Genomic DNA, 16,286 nt, shown 5'->3' with positions numbered 1-16,286 from the left:
GAGTTCCCCCAGTGCCCCCTCAGTGCCCTCCAGTGCCTCCCAACTCCCCCCCAGGGCCCCTTCAGTTCCCCCCGAGTGCTCTTAGTGCCCCCCAGTGCTCCCCAGTTCCCCCTCATTCCCCCCCAGTTCCCCTCCAGTTTCCCCCCAGTGCCCCCAGTTCCCGGGCAGCACCTCGCAGCTCTGGAAGCAAAGCAAACAGAAGCCCCTTGTCAAAAACCAACACACGGAACAGTTTGAATTGGAAGGGAAATTGAAGCTCCCTCAAAGCAGGAACACCTTCCACTCTCCCCCTCCGAGCCCTGTCCAAGCTGGCACTGGGCATTTCCAGGGCTCCACAGGAAATTAAAAACCTGCAGAATCAGCCTGCCCCGAGGGTGAGAGGTTCTGCACTGCCCTTCTCGGCTGTGAGCTGCTGTTTTATGCAAACAGGGCTCCTCCCACGCCGCCACCCGGCTTCTGGCTTTGCAGGAATTCCGGGCTGCCCGTACAGTAAAAATAAACCCCGATGCTCCCCAGAGGAACGCCCGCTTCCTAACGCTGGAAGTAAGTGAAAATTCTTTCTCTTGCCTCCTCCCCTGCCCCAGGGCTCCCTGCAGGCCTGCTGCTCTCTCAGGGAGCTGGAAGCGTTCAGCAGAGCACGGGAGGTGAAGGTGGATCCTGACAAACCTCTGGAAGGTGCCCGGCTGGCGGCTCTGCAGGTAAGGGCAGCTGGGCAGGGCGAGCAGAGCACGGGAGGTGAAGGTGGATCCTGACAAACCTCTGGAAGGTGCCCTGCAGGTAAGGGCAGCTGGGCAGGGCACAGCAGAGCCTGGCACCTCTGCAGGGATGTGTCCCTTGCTGTAGGGGTGTGTCCCCTGATGACAGAGTGAACAAATTATCCTTTGTGTCCTTAAAAAGCCCAGAAATTTCCTCAGTTTGGTACAAAGACACCTCACAGGACCTTCACCTCAAACCTAAGGATGCCCAGTGGGACAGAAGCCAAAAGGTCCCATCTAGGAATTCACTAGAAAAGAGAACAAAGGAAATAATCCCTTTTGTGAGGTGTTTTACCAGGAGAAACAAATTATCCTTTGTGTCCTTAAAAAGCCCAGAAATTTCCTCAGTTTGGTACAAAGACACCTCACAGGACCTTCACCTCAAACCTAAGGATGCCCAGTGGGACAGAAGCCAAAAGGTCCCATCTAGGAATTCACTAGAAAAAGAAGAGAACAAAGGAAATAATCCCTTTTGTGAGGTGTTTTTCCAGGAGAAAGAGCCTCTTGTCCCTGGCTCGGTTTTGATCTGTAAGAGCTTTGTTATTTTGCCTTTTATTAAAACTTTGGTGTTTCCAACGCTGCCTCAGAAGCCATCCTGCTGATTTTGTGCCATTGAGGTAGCTGGGCTGTCTCGGGTGTGATGGGTTCCTCTGAGAGCTCATAAGACCTGCCTCAAGGAGAAAATATAACACACCTCAGCAACACCTGGCACTGCATCTCCAAGGTTTTATGTGCAGCTCATTTGTGGAGCTCAAATCAATAAATTTCATGGAATGGTTTAGGTTGGAAGGGATTTGAAGGATAATTCAGTTCCAGCCTCCTGCCCTGAGCAGGGACACCTTCCACCATCCCAGGGTGCTCCAAGCCCTGTCCAGCCTGGCCTTGGACATTCCAGGGATCCAGGGGCAGCCACAGCTGCTCTCCTCACCCTCACAGGGAGAATTTCATCCTCACCCTCCCTAATATCCCATTTAACTCTGCCCTCTGTTAGTTTGAAACTGTTATCTCATAAAGCTATTTAGAAACATAGCTTTAAAGAAGGAATTGTCTTTAAATGTATATCCTGAAATATCTTCAAATGTCTGTCTTGCCTTTTATTTCTTCAATAAACCTTTTTATGGAATTTTCTTGTATTGGAGGAAATTAATCTTACAAGCACTACACCATCAACAACATAACAAATTAAATATTTGTAGTTTTTACTGTGGGACAATACAAGTATTTCTTCAGTGTAAAATGAACTTTCTCATGTGGTTCCCCAGGCAAGGAAGACTTTGCTGGTTCCCACACCACGGCTGAGGACTGGGCTGTTCAACAGGATTGTTCCCCCTGCAGGTGCAACCAAGGAGATGCTGAGAAGATGTGCCACATCTCAGGTGGGAGTGAGGGATCAGGGAGGGCTGAATTTACTTGGGGACAGTCTGGGCTTGGGATGGACCAGCTGGAAGTTGGGAAAACTGAAATATCTTCCTGTTAGGATGTTATCTCTGGGTTTGTGTACGTTGCTAATATTGAAATCAGGAGAAAATCCAGTCTTAGCAGGGTTAAAAGGGATTTGAGTTGATATTTCTCAGTGTCTTTTAGAAAATCATGACTTGAGGTGAGTTAGATCTTTCTTCATGCTCCTCCATTCCGCAGTTTTGAGCTGCTGAACCCTCTGGGGGATAGCTTAGTGCTCTTAGGTGCTACCAGACAGGAAAATCGAGGTTTTTACAGAACACAACACCCAAAGAGCTGTGAATCGTGGTGTTTGCATGCGGACCCGTGGGAGGCTGGCCTTTGCAGCGGTCTCCTGCTGCCCTCTCGTGTTCCAGTCTCACCGCACAGCCGAGGCTTTGGCCACAGCCCCGCGGGTTTTACATCCGTCTGTGTCTGCCGTGAAAACCCAGCCGGTACAGCATGAAGAGCTCACTACAGGGATTTATTTCCTCCTTTATCTCCTGCTAACGGCAGTAAAATTCTGCAGCAACCCCCTAAACAGCCGAGCTTGTAAAGGCTGGGAATTAGTAGTGACTTTCTTTGTTGGAAGTTCTATTGCAGTCATTAACTAATTAAGCTGTTCAGGGCTGAAGAGCATTTTTGCAAGAGACCTTTCTCTTGGCCTGCTGTCTGATCTGGGCTCTTACCACCATGTGTCTGGTTTTTGCCCCAGCCCACTAATGAAGAAATGCTGTTGGCAGTTTGTATTTACAAAGCCCTGTGCAAACAATCCTTACCACACTGCTGGGAAGTGCCTGATGGGCATTAGTGCTGATAGTCAGCCACAAATTACTGAATTCGTGGGGTTTCTGCTCTGCACAGAACGTGTTTGGCTTTTTTTTGTGGCATTTATTGTGATTTTAATAATGTTAATTTGTAATTAGCAGCAAGTTGAGTTGGTGTGAGGAGCATTTGCACTGTGCTGTACACATATATTTGGAGTGATTGAATCACAAGATGTATTTTTAATAGTTCTAAACCTTGGATATTTAAAAACCCAAGTAAACATAATTTTTAATTTCTGCAATTTGGACAGAATTTTCATTAAGATGAGAACAGATTGAAGAGAAGTGGGTGGGGTTGAATGAGGAGAGGGGAGGAAAAAAATAATTGTATCACTTTGTGTAACTTCAGATTTCTTTGTGCTGTAGCTGTCTGTGTCTAAATTAACTTTGTGATTTGTATTTCAGAATTAATTGAAGCATTTGTAGTGCTCTGGTATTCCTCAAGCTTTTAGTAGAGTAGGGAAGTGTAAATAGGAAGTGTCACTTGCCCTCATTTTTAAGAACAGATTTCCAAAAAAAGTGTTTCAAAATACCAGGTTTTGATCCTAAATTAAAAACCTTGTTTCTAAAAGTGCCCACCTCCCTCAGCTCTCCTTGCAGTGTGCCAAAATTCTTGTCACTGTAGTAGGGAATCTATTCTAGGATTCCCTGGGGATAACTTCCCAGACATGTACAGCTTGGCTAAACATGGAAGAGACACTTGGAAACGTGGGGAGTTACTGGGATTTATCAAAATATCCTGGATTTCTGCCTCAGTTCTTGGAAGACTGTGCCCTCTGCAAACCTCAAATGCTGTTTTTTTCCTGCAGGGTGTGAGAGACTACAGCGTGCCTGTGGGGCTGGATGGGAAAGCACAAGTGGACTTGGTGGTTGTGGGATCAGTGGCTGTCTCTGAAAAAGGTGAGGAAAAACTTCCAGCAGGAAGGTTCCAAGTGCCAGCCCAGGGGCAGGGACAGATTTCTCCTTGGAGCTGAGTTGTGCTCTTGGCTTCTGCCCCTGTGTGTGCCCAATCCCTGCTGGCAGTCCCAGCAGGAAGCAGGGGGCCTCAGGATGCAGTGGGCACACAGCAGTGGCCTCAGGGATGTTCAGGAAAACCCTTGAGGCAAGGAATTCTTTGTGTTTAACGGAATCCAAGCAGGCTCCCTGCTCAGGGATCTGCTCTGCTCACACAGGCTGTGTGAAGGGACTTGTGTTAGACCTGCTGATTCAGGACCTATTTGGGGATCAGATTTTGCATTTTCTAGTATTTTGAAAACCTGCTGGTGCTGAAAAATTTTCCACTGACTGTATCCTTTGCCTAAAATAACACAGTTTTTATATGTGACCCAGACTCCTCTTTACCCACATGAACCTGTGTTGGACATGAAGAGAAGGTTCTAAATACAATTGCTAAATAAACTGCTGTGTTAACTACATTGAATTTGTTTATTCTGAATGGGAAGCTTCTGGGATCTTTTAGGAGTCATTGAAACTGATTTTTTCTTTCATTTCAATGCTGATTTCAAGGAAAGCTGCACTCTGTGAGAGATGCTGATCTGATTTTTTCCAGACTTACAACTTGCAGACTGCTGGGTTAATTACACCATTTTAACAACTTCCCACTGTGCTGTTTGGGTTTTTTTTTCCCACTTTCTGTGCTTTAGGCTGGAGAATTGGCAAAGGGGAAGGTTATGCAGACATGGAATATGCAATGATGGTGTCCATGGGGGCAGTGCAGGAGGACACACCTGTGGTTACCATCGTGCACGACTGCCAGGTGAGCCGAGATGTTCAAACATCCCCTCTCCAGCTGGGAGGGAGCTCTGGGACACTTCCTGCTCTGTCTGGAGAGGAGACATGGAATGAAGCTGGTTTGGCATCTTCATTCCCATTGTCTTTGATGGATTTTCATGTGACAAGACATCAGGAATGGGGCACAGCTTTAGGGAGTTTTTTTTTTTAGCTACTTAACCAAATCTCTGCCTTGTAGGTGCTTGACATAGCAGAGGAGCTGCTGGGTGATCATGATTTAACTGTGGATTTCATCCTCACTCCAACAAGGACTATCCAGACTAATTGCAAACGACCAAAACCTCAGGGAATAATGTGGCACAAGGCAAGTTCAATCTTAATCAAGTTAAATCTTAAACCTTTGCTGCTGGTGGCTTACTGGTACCAATACCCTGCTGATAAACCCCCCATTTTTATATAGAAACAAATTTTTAAATTAGAAATATTTGGTAAAAGAGCAGGTGTGTTTGTCAGGTGAAACAAACAGCAGGATCTGTGTGCAGTGGGGTTTAAGGGGTGATGGTGAGGAGAGATATCTCCCTCCATCTGAGGTTGCTGTGTCCAGTGGATTATCAGGAGGTGCTGCCCCATCCTGGAGGTGTCCCAGGGGGTGGAACTGGTGGGTAGAAGTCTGTGCTGCTGTGGTTGTGAAAGGAAAACACAACCTGCTGCTGGTACATTCCTGTTTTTGCAGTGGATTCACTTTCCAGGGATAAATTCGTGGCTGCAGCTCATTTTCAGGTGGAAGAACAGGTATTCAAACATGATTTTGTTTATTGGTAGTTCTATTATGGATTGGCCTTTCCTCCCTGCCCAGTGTCAGAAACTTTTCAGCTTCCCAAATAGTTTCAGGAAAGCCTTGAGTGAAGGCTCAAGGCTTGAAGTAAAACCTCCTTGTTTTACTGGAGGTTCCTGCTGGGAAAACTTTTTCTTTGTCACTGGATTTTCATTTCTAAAATCATCCAGTCAGGGAGCAGACCCAATCCTGCGTGAGTGACTACAGCAGGAATGCCGAAATGAGGAATTGTGCACCCACATCTTGCAGAAACTGAAGAATTTTAAGGGAATACTCCTAGGGAAATCAAAAGTTGTTTGTTAAAATTTGCCAACCAGCTAAAAGGGTTAAATTTCTTTAGGTAATGTATCTACAACAAACAAATTCTAGCCAGGACTATTTTTATTCCAGTAGTGGGAGAGCATTTTACCCTGCCTGTGGTTGAGGATTTGAGGTTATAAATAAATAAATAACAGCTCTGTCTGTCCTAGTGCATTTTTTCCATTGAATTATTTTTGAATTGTAATTTTTTTTAGTATATTATTGAATGTAATTGTGTTGAAGGCCTACCCCTTGTGCTCCATCCATCTTGCCAACATATTTTTGATCAGTTTGTCTGCCTTGGTGTCAGACTTCTCAGTAAGTGGCCTTGCTGACACTTTTTTAATTTCTTTTTTTTGTGCCTTTAGCAGAAACTGAATTTTCTGCAGCTTTCACTGAGAATGGAGCACAGATTGACCCTTTATTTGAATATTTGAGTGTTGATTTAACACCTTTTGTTTTGAACTGTGTGGATTAAATAGGATTACTGGAGAAGACTAGGGATAATCATCACTTTTCTGTCTTTTTGGGACCAGAACAAAGTGTGGTGTCTCTATGAAGAAGAAATTGCCATTATTCCCCAGGGAAATGAGTGACATTTATTTTGTAGTGGTAGCTGGGTGTTCAGCTCTTGCACAGAGGGGTTTGGAGGTGGGAGGTCTGGTTAATCACAGGCTGTGAAAAAGGCAGCATTTGATAGGGGCTATTTAAGTGTTTGTCCTTTGGATTTTCCTGGCTATTTCTCCATCATTTTCTCCCCATCCTTTTCTCCTGCAAATCCTGGCTTTGCTGGTGCATTCCTGTTCCTCAGAGCAAAACTAAATGAACCAAGGGGCAGTGAGTAAATAAATCATCCACTTCTAAACATGGGGTTTTGTCAACACAGAGTAGCTTAACTCCATTGTGAGGATGTGTGAGGTGGAAAATACATTGTAAAAAAAATCTGATCCTTGGGGAGCAGGGCTGGATCAGGCCAGGACAATGTTTAGGAGTTTGAAATCCAGGTGTTTGCAAATATGGGATTACAGCTAAGGGTTGTTGTAAGGATGTGCTGTCAGTAATGCACACTCAGCTCCATTGGGAAGGAGGTGCTCACCCAGCAAACAAATCCATGGCTGCATTTTCCTGGAGTGCTCGTGTGTGTTCTGAGCTCTTTAGAGACTTCCAAGGAAGTGGAGAAGCCACAACATCATCAATACAAAAAAATCATTATCAGGCACTCCAGAAACACTTCTAAATCCCCAGTGCTGGGGGGTGTTTGTGGAACTTTTGTCCCTCTGAGGTCAGAGTTTTGGGACATCAATTTGAGTTACTGGAGGGCAGCAAGAGCTGCTGAGAGCTGAGCACTCTGGAAAACTTTATTTGGATGCCAGTGGAGAATATTTGGCTTCATCTGTCTTGAAAATTCAACCCATTGTTTCTGGAAACTCTGAATTCATGAAGCTACTTGCTTTCTCATTTAATATTTTCTATGGGTAACTGTGATCTTTATCTGGGACACTGGCTATTATATTTGTCCCAATTATCACGTTATTTGTGCTGTGCTTATTTTAAATTGAAACTACAGACAAATTAAAATATTTGGGTTCATGAAGAGGAAAAGGAGAGTAGCTGGTGGAAAAATCACTGTATTTTAGTAAGCATTTCCTTCTGGTTTTGAAATAATTCTTTTGCTGAGAACTTTCTAGCAGTAGGAAAAGAATTTAATGAAATGAAATGAAATGAAATGAAATGAAATGAAATTAAATTAAATTAAATTAAATTAAATGATGAAGTGACGTGGGGGGGAATCCCAGTGGCAGAGATGGAAACCTCTGATAACAGCTTTGGGTGTGTGATAGAACATCTGGAAAGGAAAGCTCAACAAATGCACCCATCCAAGCTGGCAAATCCTTCAGCAGAAGGAAACTGCAGTCAGTGTAGGCAGGGCTTTGTTGTGGTGTGGTTTTTGGGCTGGTGGGGACAGGGAATGCTTCCACACGTGGTCACACATCTCAGCACCTTCACAAAGCTGAGCCTCACTGCAGAATGCACGAGTGGATTCCAAGTGTGGGCTGCAGAAGTTTCTCCTGAGGGACACCAGTAGGCTGCCAGCTCCCAGAAATGTGCCCTTGGATTGTGTGCACATATTTGGACATTTTGTGCAAATGAATGATAAAATGTTCAGCTGTGCTGGCCTTGCTGCCCTAGCCTTGTCTGTGCCACAAATCCCTGTTTGCTCAGAGCTCCTGCAAACGAGGACACAGCATGAAAAGAGGACACAGCATGAAAAGTTGGAGGTTTTGAGCAATCTGGGGTCAGAGCCCTCTGAGGATGGGCAGAGATGACCCTTGCTAACACTTTTGCCCACCTGTTTGGAAGGGCTGGTGGACCTGCAGCACTGGAGGTGTTTGGTGCTGTTTGCAGCCTGCCAGGGCAGCAGCATCAGTCTCCATCTTAAAATCATGGAATGGGTTGGGTTGGAAGGGATTTGAAAGAGAATCTTTCCTTCCACTGCACACCTTCCACTGTCCCAGGGTGCTCCCCAGCCTGGCCTTGGACACTTCTAAATGTCCCCAAAGGACATTTGTGATGTGACAGCCACAGCTTCTCTGGGCACCTGTGCCAGGGCCTCCCCACCCTCTCAGGGAACAATTCCTTCTCTATATCCAAACTAAATTTTCCCCTTTTCAATTCTGAGGCCATTCCCCTTGTCCTGTCACTGATGGACAGTCCCTTTCCAGCTTCCTTGTAGCCCATTCAGGTCCTGGAAGGTGCTGGGATGTCTCCAGCCTGAACAGCTCCAGCTTTCTCAGCCTGTCCCCACAGGGGAGGTGTCCCAGTCCTCCTACCAACTTCATGGCCTCCTCTGGACTCGATCCAACATTCCATGTTTTTCTGCTGCTGGGGACACCAGAGCTGAGCACAGGATTCCAGGTGGGGTCTCACAAGATCCAGGTGTTCCTGTGTCAGTGAGATGAGGAGCTGTGGGAAGCAGAATGAAATAGCAGGATAAGGACAGCCTACAATCCCATCCCATCCAGGATTTTTTTCCTCAGGTTTCTGTCAGAAAAGGGCCACATTTCCCTCCTCAGCTCCTTTCCCAGTAATTGTGTGCCAGAAGAATTTATCCAGCCTGCTGTCCTCTTTCCCCAAGGCTCTCCCAGCCATGGCAGGGATTATTAAATGATTAATTGCCTTTGGTGGAGTTATTTTAACCCAAATCACTTCAGAGTTTGTGGCACAGACCCATGAGCATTTCTGTTGGCCAAGCCCAGAGGGCTGAAGTGTGGAATTGGTCTGGGAATCAGTGGTCAGGGGATGATAGGGAGCTTCTTCAGCTTTGGTTTCACTAGCAAAGCTACATCCCAACACTCAATCCAAACTTTCAAAACATCAGTAAATGGTTTGGCCTTGGCTTTGAAGGGATGGGGGGGTTTGCCCATGTCCACATAGCTGGATCAACCAGACTTGGGCTGGAATGTCCCTAAATTCTGCCTTAGCCTAAAGCAGTAGGTAGGGACAGGAATAGGGATAAGCAAGGCTAGGGAGGACTGACCAGCCAGCAGAGCACCCAGAAGTGTGCAGCTTGTTTGAAAGAGAGGAGGAATATCTTTGGCCTCTCTCCACATGGAAATAAATCCTTGCAATCCTCCCCAGCTCACAGGACAAAAGGAACTTTTTGCATGATTGTAATTAGCAACAGATTGTGCTATCACAGGGTTCTTTTGTTTGCTCTTTTGCAACAGAGCAGAACGAGCTTTTTCCTCTCCCCTGCCACCCACTGCCCCCTTTGCCCTTTTAGTTCTCACCCCCAAAAGCCCCAATGGATTTGTTTGTTGAATTGAAACCCCAAATTGAGTTTCTGCCTTTCTGTGGCATAAAAGTGGGAGAAAAGACGGAAGGGTTTAGAAGGTTTAACCCAGCTGAAATGTTCCCCTAGAACCCAGGGAGAAAAAAGCCCTTAAGGTAAATCCTCTGTGCCTCTTGTGACAGGAAGGTGTCAGCTGACAGTGTCAGAACTTGCCTAATATTTTTTACAAATCTTTGCTAATACAGAAAAATAAAAGTCTTAAATCAGCTGCCTTTGTGGCTTTGGTGAAGGTCTGTTGCTGTTGTGCTGCACTGGGCTGGATTTTGAGGGAATGACAGAATCACTTCATGATGGTGTTTGATCAGAGCTTTAAAGAAAATAGTTCATAGCCCTTACAAAAATCCCAGAATCATTGAGGTTGGAAAATGCTTCCAAAATCATGAAGTCCAACCTGTGAGTGATCCCAGATCAGACAGCTGAGTTCCATGTCCTGTCTTCCCATAAACACCTCCAGGGATGAGGACTCCACCACCTCCCTGGGCAGTAATTCCAATGTCTAATCCCCCTTTCTGTGCAGAAATTCCCCCTGAAACATGAATGCTGCTCATTGCATCTTCCTGAGGTTGCCAGGAGCCTGAAACAGCAGCTCCAAGAGCTGCAGGCTGATGCCAAAATCTGCTTAGTGAGAGGAGATGCCTGGTGGAAGTCCCTTAGAGATTGTGCTGTTCCCTGGATTATCTAAATCCTGCCCTTGGATTGTCCTTGAAAGCCTGGGAATTCCAGGGTTGGTCCTCTCAGTGCCCATCTCTGATTGCCCCAATCTCCAAAGCCCTGAGGGTTTGCCCTTGATAGCATTTCCCTTTCTAACCAAACACCCAACCCAAGCCTTGGCAACTGAGTTTAATTTCAGGATGAAAGGAGCTGTTCCTGGGTTGTGCTTTGGGGCCAGGAGTGATTGGTTGCATGAGAACAGAAAAATGTTTTTCCTGTTTGGTTTAATTAGCATAGAGCTTACATTTCACATTGAAATTTGACAGAGGACAACAAACCTTCTTAATTGTTGGCCAGTACAAACAAAGTGAGACCCTTCAGCCCTTGGTTTGATGTTGTGTCACTCAGGGAAGGGGAGTTTGCTGTCAAACACAGCACTTGGAATTCTTGGCTGAGAAAAACAAATCAGCCCCAGAATCCACAGAGTAATAACTCTGTAAAATCTGGAAATGCTCTGCACCTTTCTGAGTGTGGAGGCTCCAGGAGCAAGTCCCCAGAGCAAGTCCTTGCTGTTTGATGTTGTGTTAGCAGAACTAGCACAGGCTTTATGGAAATCATGTTTTTATTTAGCTCCAGCCTGAAATGAAACCTGCTTGTTTGCTCTTCAGAAGATTAAGAGAATTCTGTTGAGTGACTTGCCTGTCACCTCATCCTGACATTGCCCCCACCCTGCCTTGGCTTTTCCTAGAGTCACTTCAGAGCTGGGCTGCTGTCCCCAGGGAGCTGAGCTTGATGCTGTGCAGATGCAGGCTGGCTGTGGCTGTGACTGTAGGAGCAGGAACTCAGAGGCTCTGGGCTGGGAGCTCTGCAGGCCTGTGCGAACTGGGATGTACTGGTGCTGCTCCACTCCAGCCTCTCACATTCTGGGCTACTAGCCTGGGTCTCTGCTAGCTCAGGCATTGCTTCCCCAGGCTCTGTTTTGCTCCCTGAATTTCAGCATTGGATGTGGTGTTGATGGATGTTGGACTTGTCCAGCAGCCAAGCAGGAATTCCTCCTCCTTCCAAGCTCAGTGTGCAAGCCAAGAGCTCGACCACATTAGCTGGGGAACCACTGCATTTCCTGCCAGTGTCTGAGTGCAGCCTGGGGCATCTCATGCCTCGCATGGATGGGCTTCAGCTGTTGAGAGGAAGAGCCCTTCCAGAGAAGCTCTTTGGGTCAGGGCATGGAGGGATGGATGAAGGAATAACGGGCTCACAGCGGGAAGCGCAGCGTCCGAGCGCTGCCGTTCCCTGCTCCAGCCCAGCACATCCCTGTGGGGTCTGAGGAGCTGGGGCTGGTGTGGGAGGTCGGGTGGCACACAGGGGATGTGCCCCAAGCAGGGGACGTGCCTCCAGCCGGGCCCACATCCACAGGAACCCTGCTCCAAGGCACGCTCCTGCTGCAGCTTCCACCATTGTGTGACCCAGCCCACGGATATCCTGTGCTGGGGGAAAAGAGCACCAGGAGCTCTGCAGAATGGAAGGGTCTGGTGGGTTGGGATGGATTCTGTCAGGACAGGGGATTGGGATGGATTCTGTCAGGCCAGGGGATTGGGAGGGATTCTGTCGGGACAGGGATTGTGTAGGATTCTGCCAGGACAGGGATTGTGTAGGATTCTGTCAGGACAGGGATTGTGTAGGATTCAGCCAGGACGGGGATTGTGTGTAGGATTCTGCCAGGACATTGATTGTGTAGGATTCTGCCAGGACAGGGATTGTGTAGGGTTCTGTCAGGACAAGGATCGTGTAGGATTCTGCCAGAATTGTGTAGGATTCTGTAGGATTGTGTAGGATTCTGCCAGGACAGGGATTGTGTAGGATTCTGCCAGGACAGGGATTGTGTAGGGTTCTGTCAGGACAAGGATCGTGTAGGATTCTGCCAGAATTGTGTAGGTGTGTGTAGGATTGTGTAGGATTCTGCCAGGACAGGGATTGTGTAGGATTCTGCCAGGACAGGGATTGTGTAGGATTTTTCCAGGACAGGGATTGTGTGCAGGATTTTGCCAGGACAGGGATTGTGTGTAGGGTTCTGCTAGAGCAGGAGCACAGGCTCTCAGTCAAAGCAAACACAGAGGGAGAACAAGGAGAATGCAGCTCTGAAAGCACTCGGATTGTGTGTAGGGTTCTGCCAGGACAAGGACTGTGTAGGATTCTGCCAGAGCAGGAGCACAGGCCCTCAGTGAAAGCAAACACAAAGGGAGAACAAGGAGAATGCAGATCTGAAAGCACTCAGATAAATAAATGTCACACTGGAATAGTCCTGACTTTGGTTGGGATTTGCCTGCTGGATCCATGTTGTGCTGCTCACTTCAAGAGCCACTAATGTTTATTTTTGTCCTGCAGTGTGTATTTAGGGAGACTTCCCAATCAGAGCAGCAATTAGGAACATTTGGAATGCTCTGGCACTCTGTGTGGCAGCAGGATAATAAGGTTCCTCTCTTTTTATGGCACAAACGAGCCCTGATGCTCATCATCTTTTTTTCTGGAAGGCAAGAAATTTTTTTACAATAATTACATCCATCTTCCTCCTTTTTAGGTCAGCTCTGAGATGCTGGGAAAAATCCCCATCCTAAAGACTCTTCGATGCAGGGAGAAGCAGGCTGGCAAGGATGTCACCCTCCAAGACGAACACCCAGCCCTGGCAAACACCAAGAGAGCAGCAATTTCAGGCCAGAAGGTGATGGCTGCAAATCCCCAGCCATGGGCTGCTCCAGTGGGAGATCCCCATGATCCTGGAAATCCCAAATTCCAGGGGTCTGACACAATCACCACTGTGTATGTGGGGAACTTGCCTGGCAGCCTGAGAGTGAGCCAGCTGAAAAGTGCCCTGAGGGAACTGCAGGTGGTTCCCGTGGCCCTGAAGTGGCAGGGAGCACAGCACAGGGCTTTCCTGGAGTACAGGGACCAGGGGGCTGCACACAGAGCTGTGGCCTCCCTGCAGGGCCTGAGCCTTGGGGGCAGTGCTCTGAGAGTGGAGCTGGCCAAGAGCAGCAAGGGGCAAGGAGAAATCCATAGTCACAAATGAGTATGGAGGGATAAAAAGCCCCAAAAAACAAACAAACAAAAAAGTTTTCATTGTTTTGTAAGAAGCCAACCTGAAGTTTTAAGGTGTTTTGTAACCCTCAGGTTTAACAAAACCAAATTTCTGCACGAACTTCCTCACTTCTGCACTTGGACATGCAAAGGTTTGTCCCCACAGGTAAGAGAGGAGCTATTTCTCTATAAACAATTACCCACAAAGTACCCACATTCTGGGTTTGGTGCTGTTTGGTGGTTTTGTTAAGCCTGGCTTAAAGCCCTGCCCCTTGGCACCTGCAGCAAGGTGGTTCCAGTCAGTCATTTAAGGTTACACCTGCCCCTTTATACCTGTGAGGTTAAAGGCAGCAGCAGGAAATCTGTCCTAAGGGTAAAAATTCTGTTTACTGAAAAATGGGCTTTGCCTGTTGGAACTTTTCAATTTACTTTTTATAAAAATGGCCATGGAGAGAGAGATTGACATTTTTGTGCCTTGAAGAGTGGCTGTGAAAAAACTGGCTTAGTTCTAACTCTGGTACGAGCTGGCAACATCAGGTGGGAAAGATGGGAACCCTGTTCTCAGCTTTTTGCTAAATCAGCCCTTGGTAAACCTTATATTTCTTATTTCAGAGCAAAGCAAATCCCAGTTTTCTCTGCTTTTCCCTAAAACCGCTTTTCTTATGGATCAGATAATTATAAAATTATGATTTTATAATTTAGCTGTATAATTCTATAATTCAACTGCTGTTCCTGATTGTCTCTTCTAACAGGATGTGATTCCTTTGCCTCTGTGAAATAACATTATTATTATTATTATTACTATTATTAATATTATTACTGGAATGAAAAGCAGGCACACCATGGTCAGAACTTGTTGGTGCTTAGTCTGGCACGGAATTCTTTGGGAATTTTCTGGAGATTGATTGATGCTTTGTCACCATCCCTGATGCTCTTCCACATCCTCAGTGAGGAGGGTGAGACATCACCACCCAACTTCTCCAGGTGAAAATGCTCCCAGGCACTGTCCTGGACATGAACATTCCCTTCCAGTGTAATGGCCAATAATGATTTATCTGCTATGGCTCTTATTACCTTTTTTTTCCCTCTTGGGTTTCCTATTCCTGAAAAACAAGTTAAATTTTGGCCCAGCCATCCTTTCTAAACAGAAGCACTTTTGCCAGTGATGCTGGGCACGTAGTCAAAGTAAGCATCTAAATGGATTTTATTTTCTTTAAAGTAAGAGTTGGGGTTTTTTAGCCAGGGAGTACTGTTAAGCATATTTTAAGCAGATTATTATGCCTTGAGGGTCAGACATTTATTCAGTATTTAATAAAAAGTTCTCATCGTTGTCACGTGGCTCTGTAGGGAAGGGCTGCAGGAAAGCTTTGGAGCTGCATCCAGCCCTGGGATCCCAGCACAGGAGGGAGCAGGAGCTGTTGGACAGAGTCCACAGGAGGCACCAGGGTGAGCAGGGGGATGGAGCAGCTCTGCTGGAGGAAAGGTAGAGAGAATTGGGATGGTTCAGCCTGGAGGAAGGAAGGTTTAGGGGAGAGCTCAACTTTCCAAATGGAAGTGACTCCTCCTCCCAATGGAGAGGGACATTGGACAAGGGCATGGAGTGACAGCACACAGGGAATGGCTGCACACTGCCAGAGGGCAGGGTTAGAGGGGATATCAGGGAGAAATTCTCCCCTGGGAGGGTGGGCAGGCCCTGGCACAGGTGCCCAGAGCAGCTGTGGCTGCCCCTGGATCCCTGGCAGTGCCCAAGGCCCGGCTGGACAGGGCTTGGAGCACCCTGGGATGGGGGAAGGTGTCCTTGTTCACAGCACAGGGGTTGGAACAAGATGATCTTTCAAATCCCTTCCAACCCAAACCATTCTGTCATTCTGTGAACTTCTTGTAAGGTCAGCAAAGGATCTGGAAAAAATCAGTAGTTCCCTTCCATTCTTTGTACAGCTCCAAACGATTTCCAGTATCACTGAGCCCAGATTCAGACAAGCACAACCCTCTGGGTCTCATTTCAGGGCTTGGCACTCCAGGCTGAGAGCCAGGGTTATGTTACTGCCCAAACACACTACTGCATCATCAGCTTCCAGAGCAGAGGAAAGAAAAGCAAAAAAATAATTATCCATCCCTGCCTGCCCTTTCCAAATGATGGCAAATTGAGTAATGAGATCATTTGCTGTTCCTTTTGGCTCTGGGATATTTCTTGCTCTGCTGAAGATGTCCAGGTGACCTTAGCAGTTAAAAGCCAGTGACTCTGCCAACAAAAACTTCCAGCATCTCAAACTTCCCCTGTTGCATTTCAGTGGAACCACCCTTTTCTGGTCACATTTGTGGGAATCACATCCTCTACCTGCTTTCCTTTCTTCCCATCTTGAGTTTCAGTGCAGATCTGTTTATGTGTTCTGTAAATGTGGTAACTTTGCTTTCCTGTCAGCCCAGCCTGCAGCCAGGGCCAGTTTTGTTTGGACAAACATCTGGATGTTTTTCTGTTTGCAGTTGTGGTTCTGGGTGAAGCCCACAGGTGAGCAGTGTCCAAAATCTTGGCTCTTTCCAGCCTGTCACTTTTTTCTGTCATGTGTTTCAATGCCACATTTCACTGTATTTACCCAACATCCTGTTGCTTTCCCAGCTGAGAGTTAAACTCCAAACCATGCTATGAGGAGATGCTGACAGGTTGGAAATCAGGAGGAATTTCTTCATGGAAGGGGTGGGAATTGGAAGGGGCTCCCCAGGGAGGTGGTGGAGGTGTCCAGGGAAGGGCTGGATCTGGCACTCAGTGCTCTGGGCTGGTGACAAGGTGGGGATGGGTCACAGATTGGATTTGATGATCCTGGAGC

General features: G+C 46.9%; 1 protein-coding gene across 2 annotated transcripts in view; it reads left to right on the top strand.

Moving 5' to 3' along the window:
• Nucleotides 1-13,454, top strand: part of MTHFSD (methenyltetrahydrofolate synthetase domain containing) — a 14,181-nt gene extending 727 nt beyond the window's left edge. The window contains exons 2-7 of one of the 2 annotated variants that reach the window (XM_039721453.1): nucleotides 585-698; nucleotides 2,018-2,131; nucleotides 3,829-3,919; nucleotides 4,663-4,775; nucleotides 4,989-5,114; nucleotides 12,965-13,454. In XM_039721453.1, the coding sequence (XP_039577387.1) occupies nucleotides 585-698; nucleotides 2,018-2,131; nucleotides 3,829-3,919; nucleotides 4,663-4,775; nucleotides 4,989-5,114; nucleotides 12,965-13,453 (1,047 nt within the window). In that variant the 3' untranslated portion in view covers nucleotide 13,454. Of the gene's footprint in view, nucleotides 1-429; nucleotides 544-584; nucleotides 699-2,017; nucleotides 2,132-3,828; nucleotides 3,920-4,662; nucleotides 4,776-4,988; nucleotides 5,115-12,964 lie in introns of both variants that reach the window. The other variant, XM_039721455.1, reaches the window with a different exon arrangement.
• Nucleotides 13,455-16,286: the final 2,832 nt, after the last annotated feature.

The sequence above is a fragment of the Passer montanus genome, unplaced genomic scaffold (genome assembly GCF_014805655.1).
Source record: "Passer montanus isolate IOZ18808 unplaced genomic scaffold, ASM1480565v1 scaffold45, whole genome shotgun sequence".
NCBI lineage: Eukaryota > Metazoa > Chordata > Aves > Passeriformes > Passeridae > Passer > Passer montanus.
The sequence above is the reverse complement of the archived record's forward strand: the minus strand, read 5'-3'. Positions and strand labels throughout refer to the sequence as shown.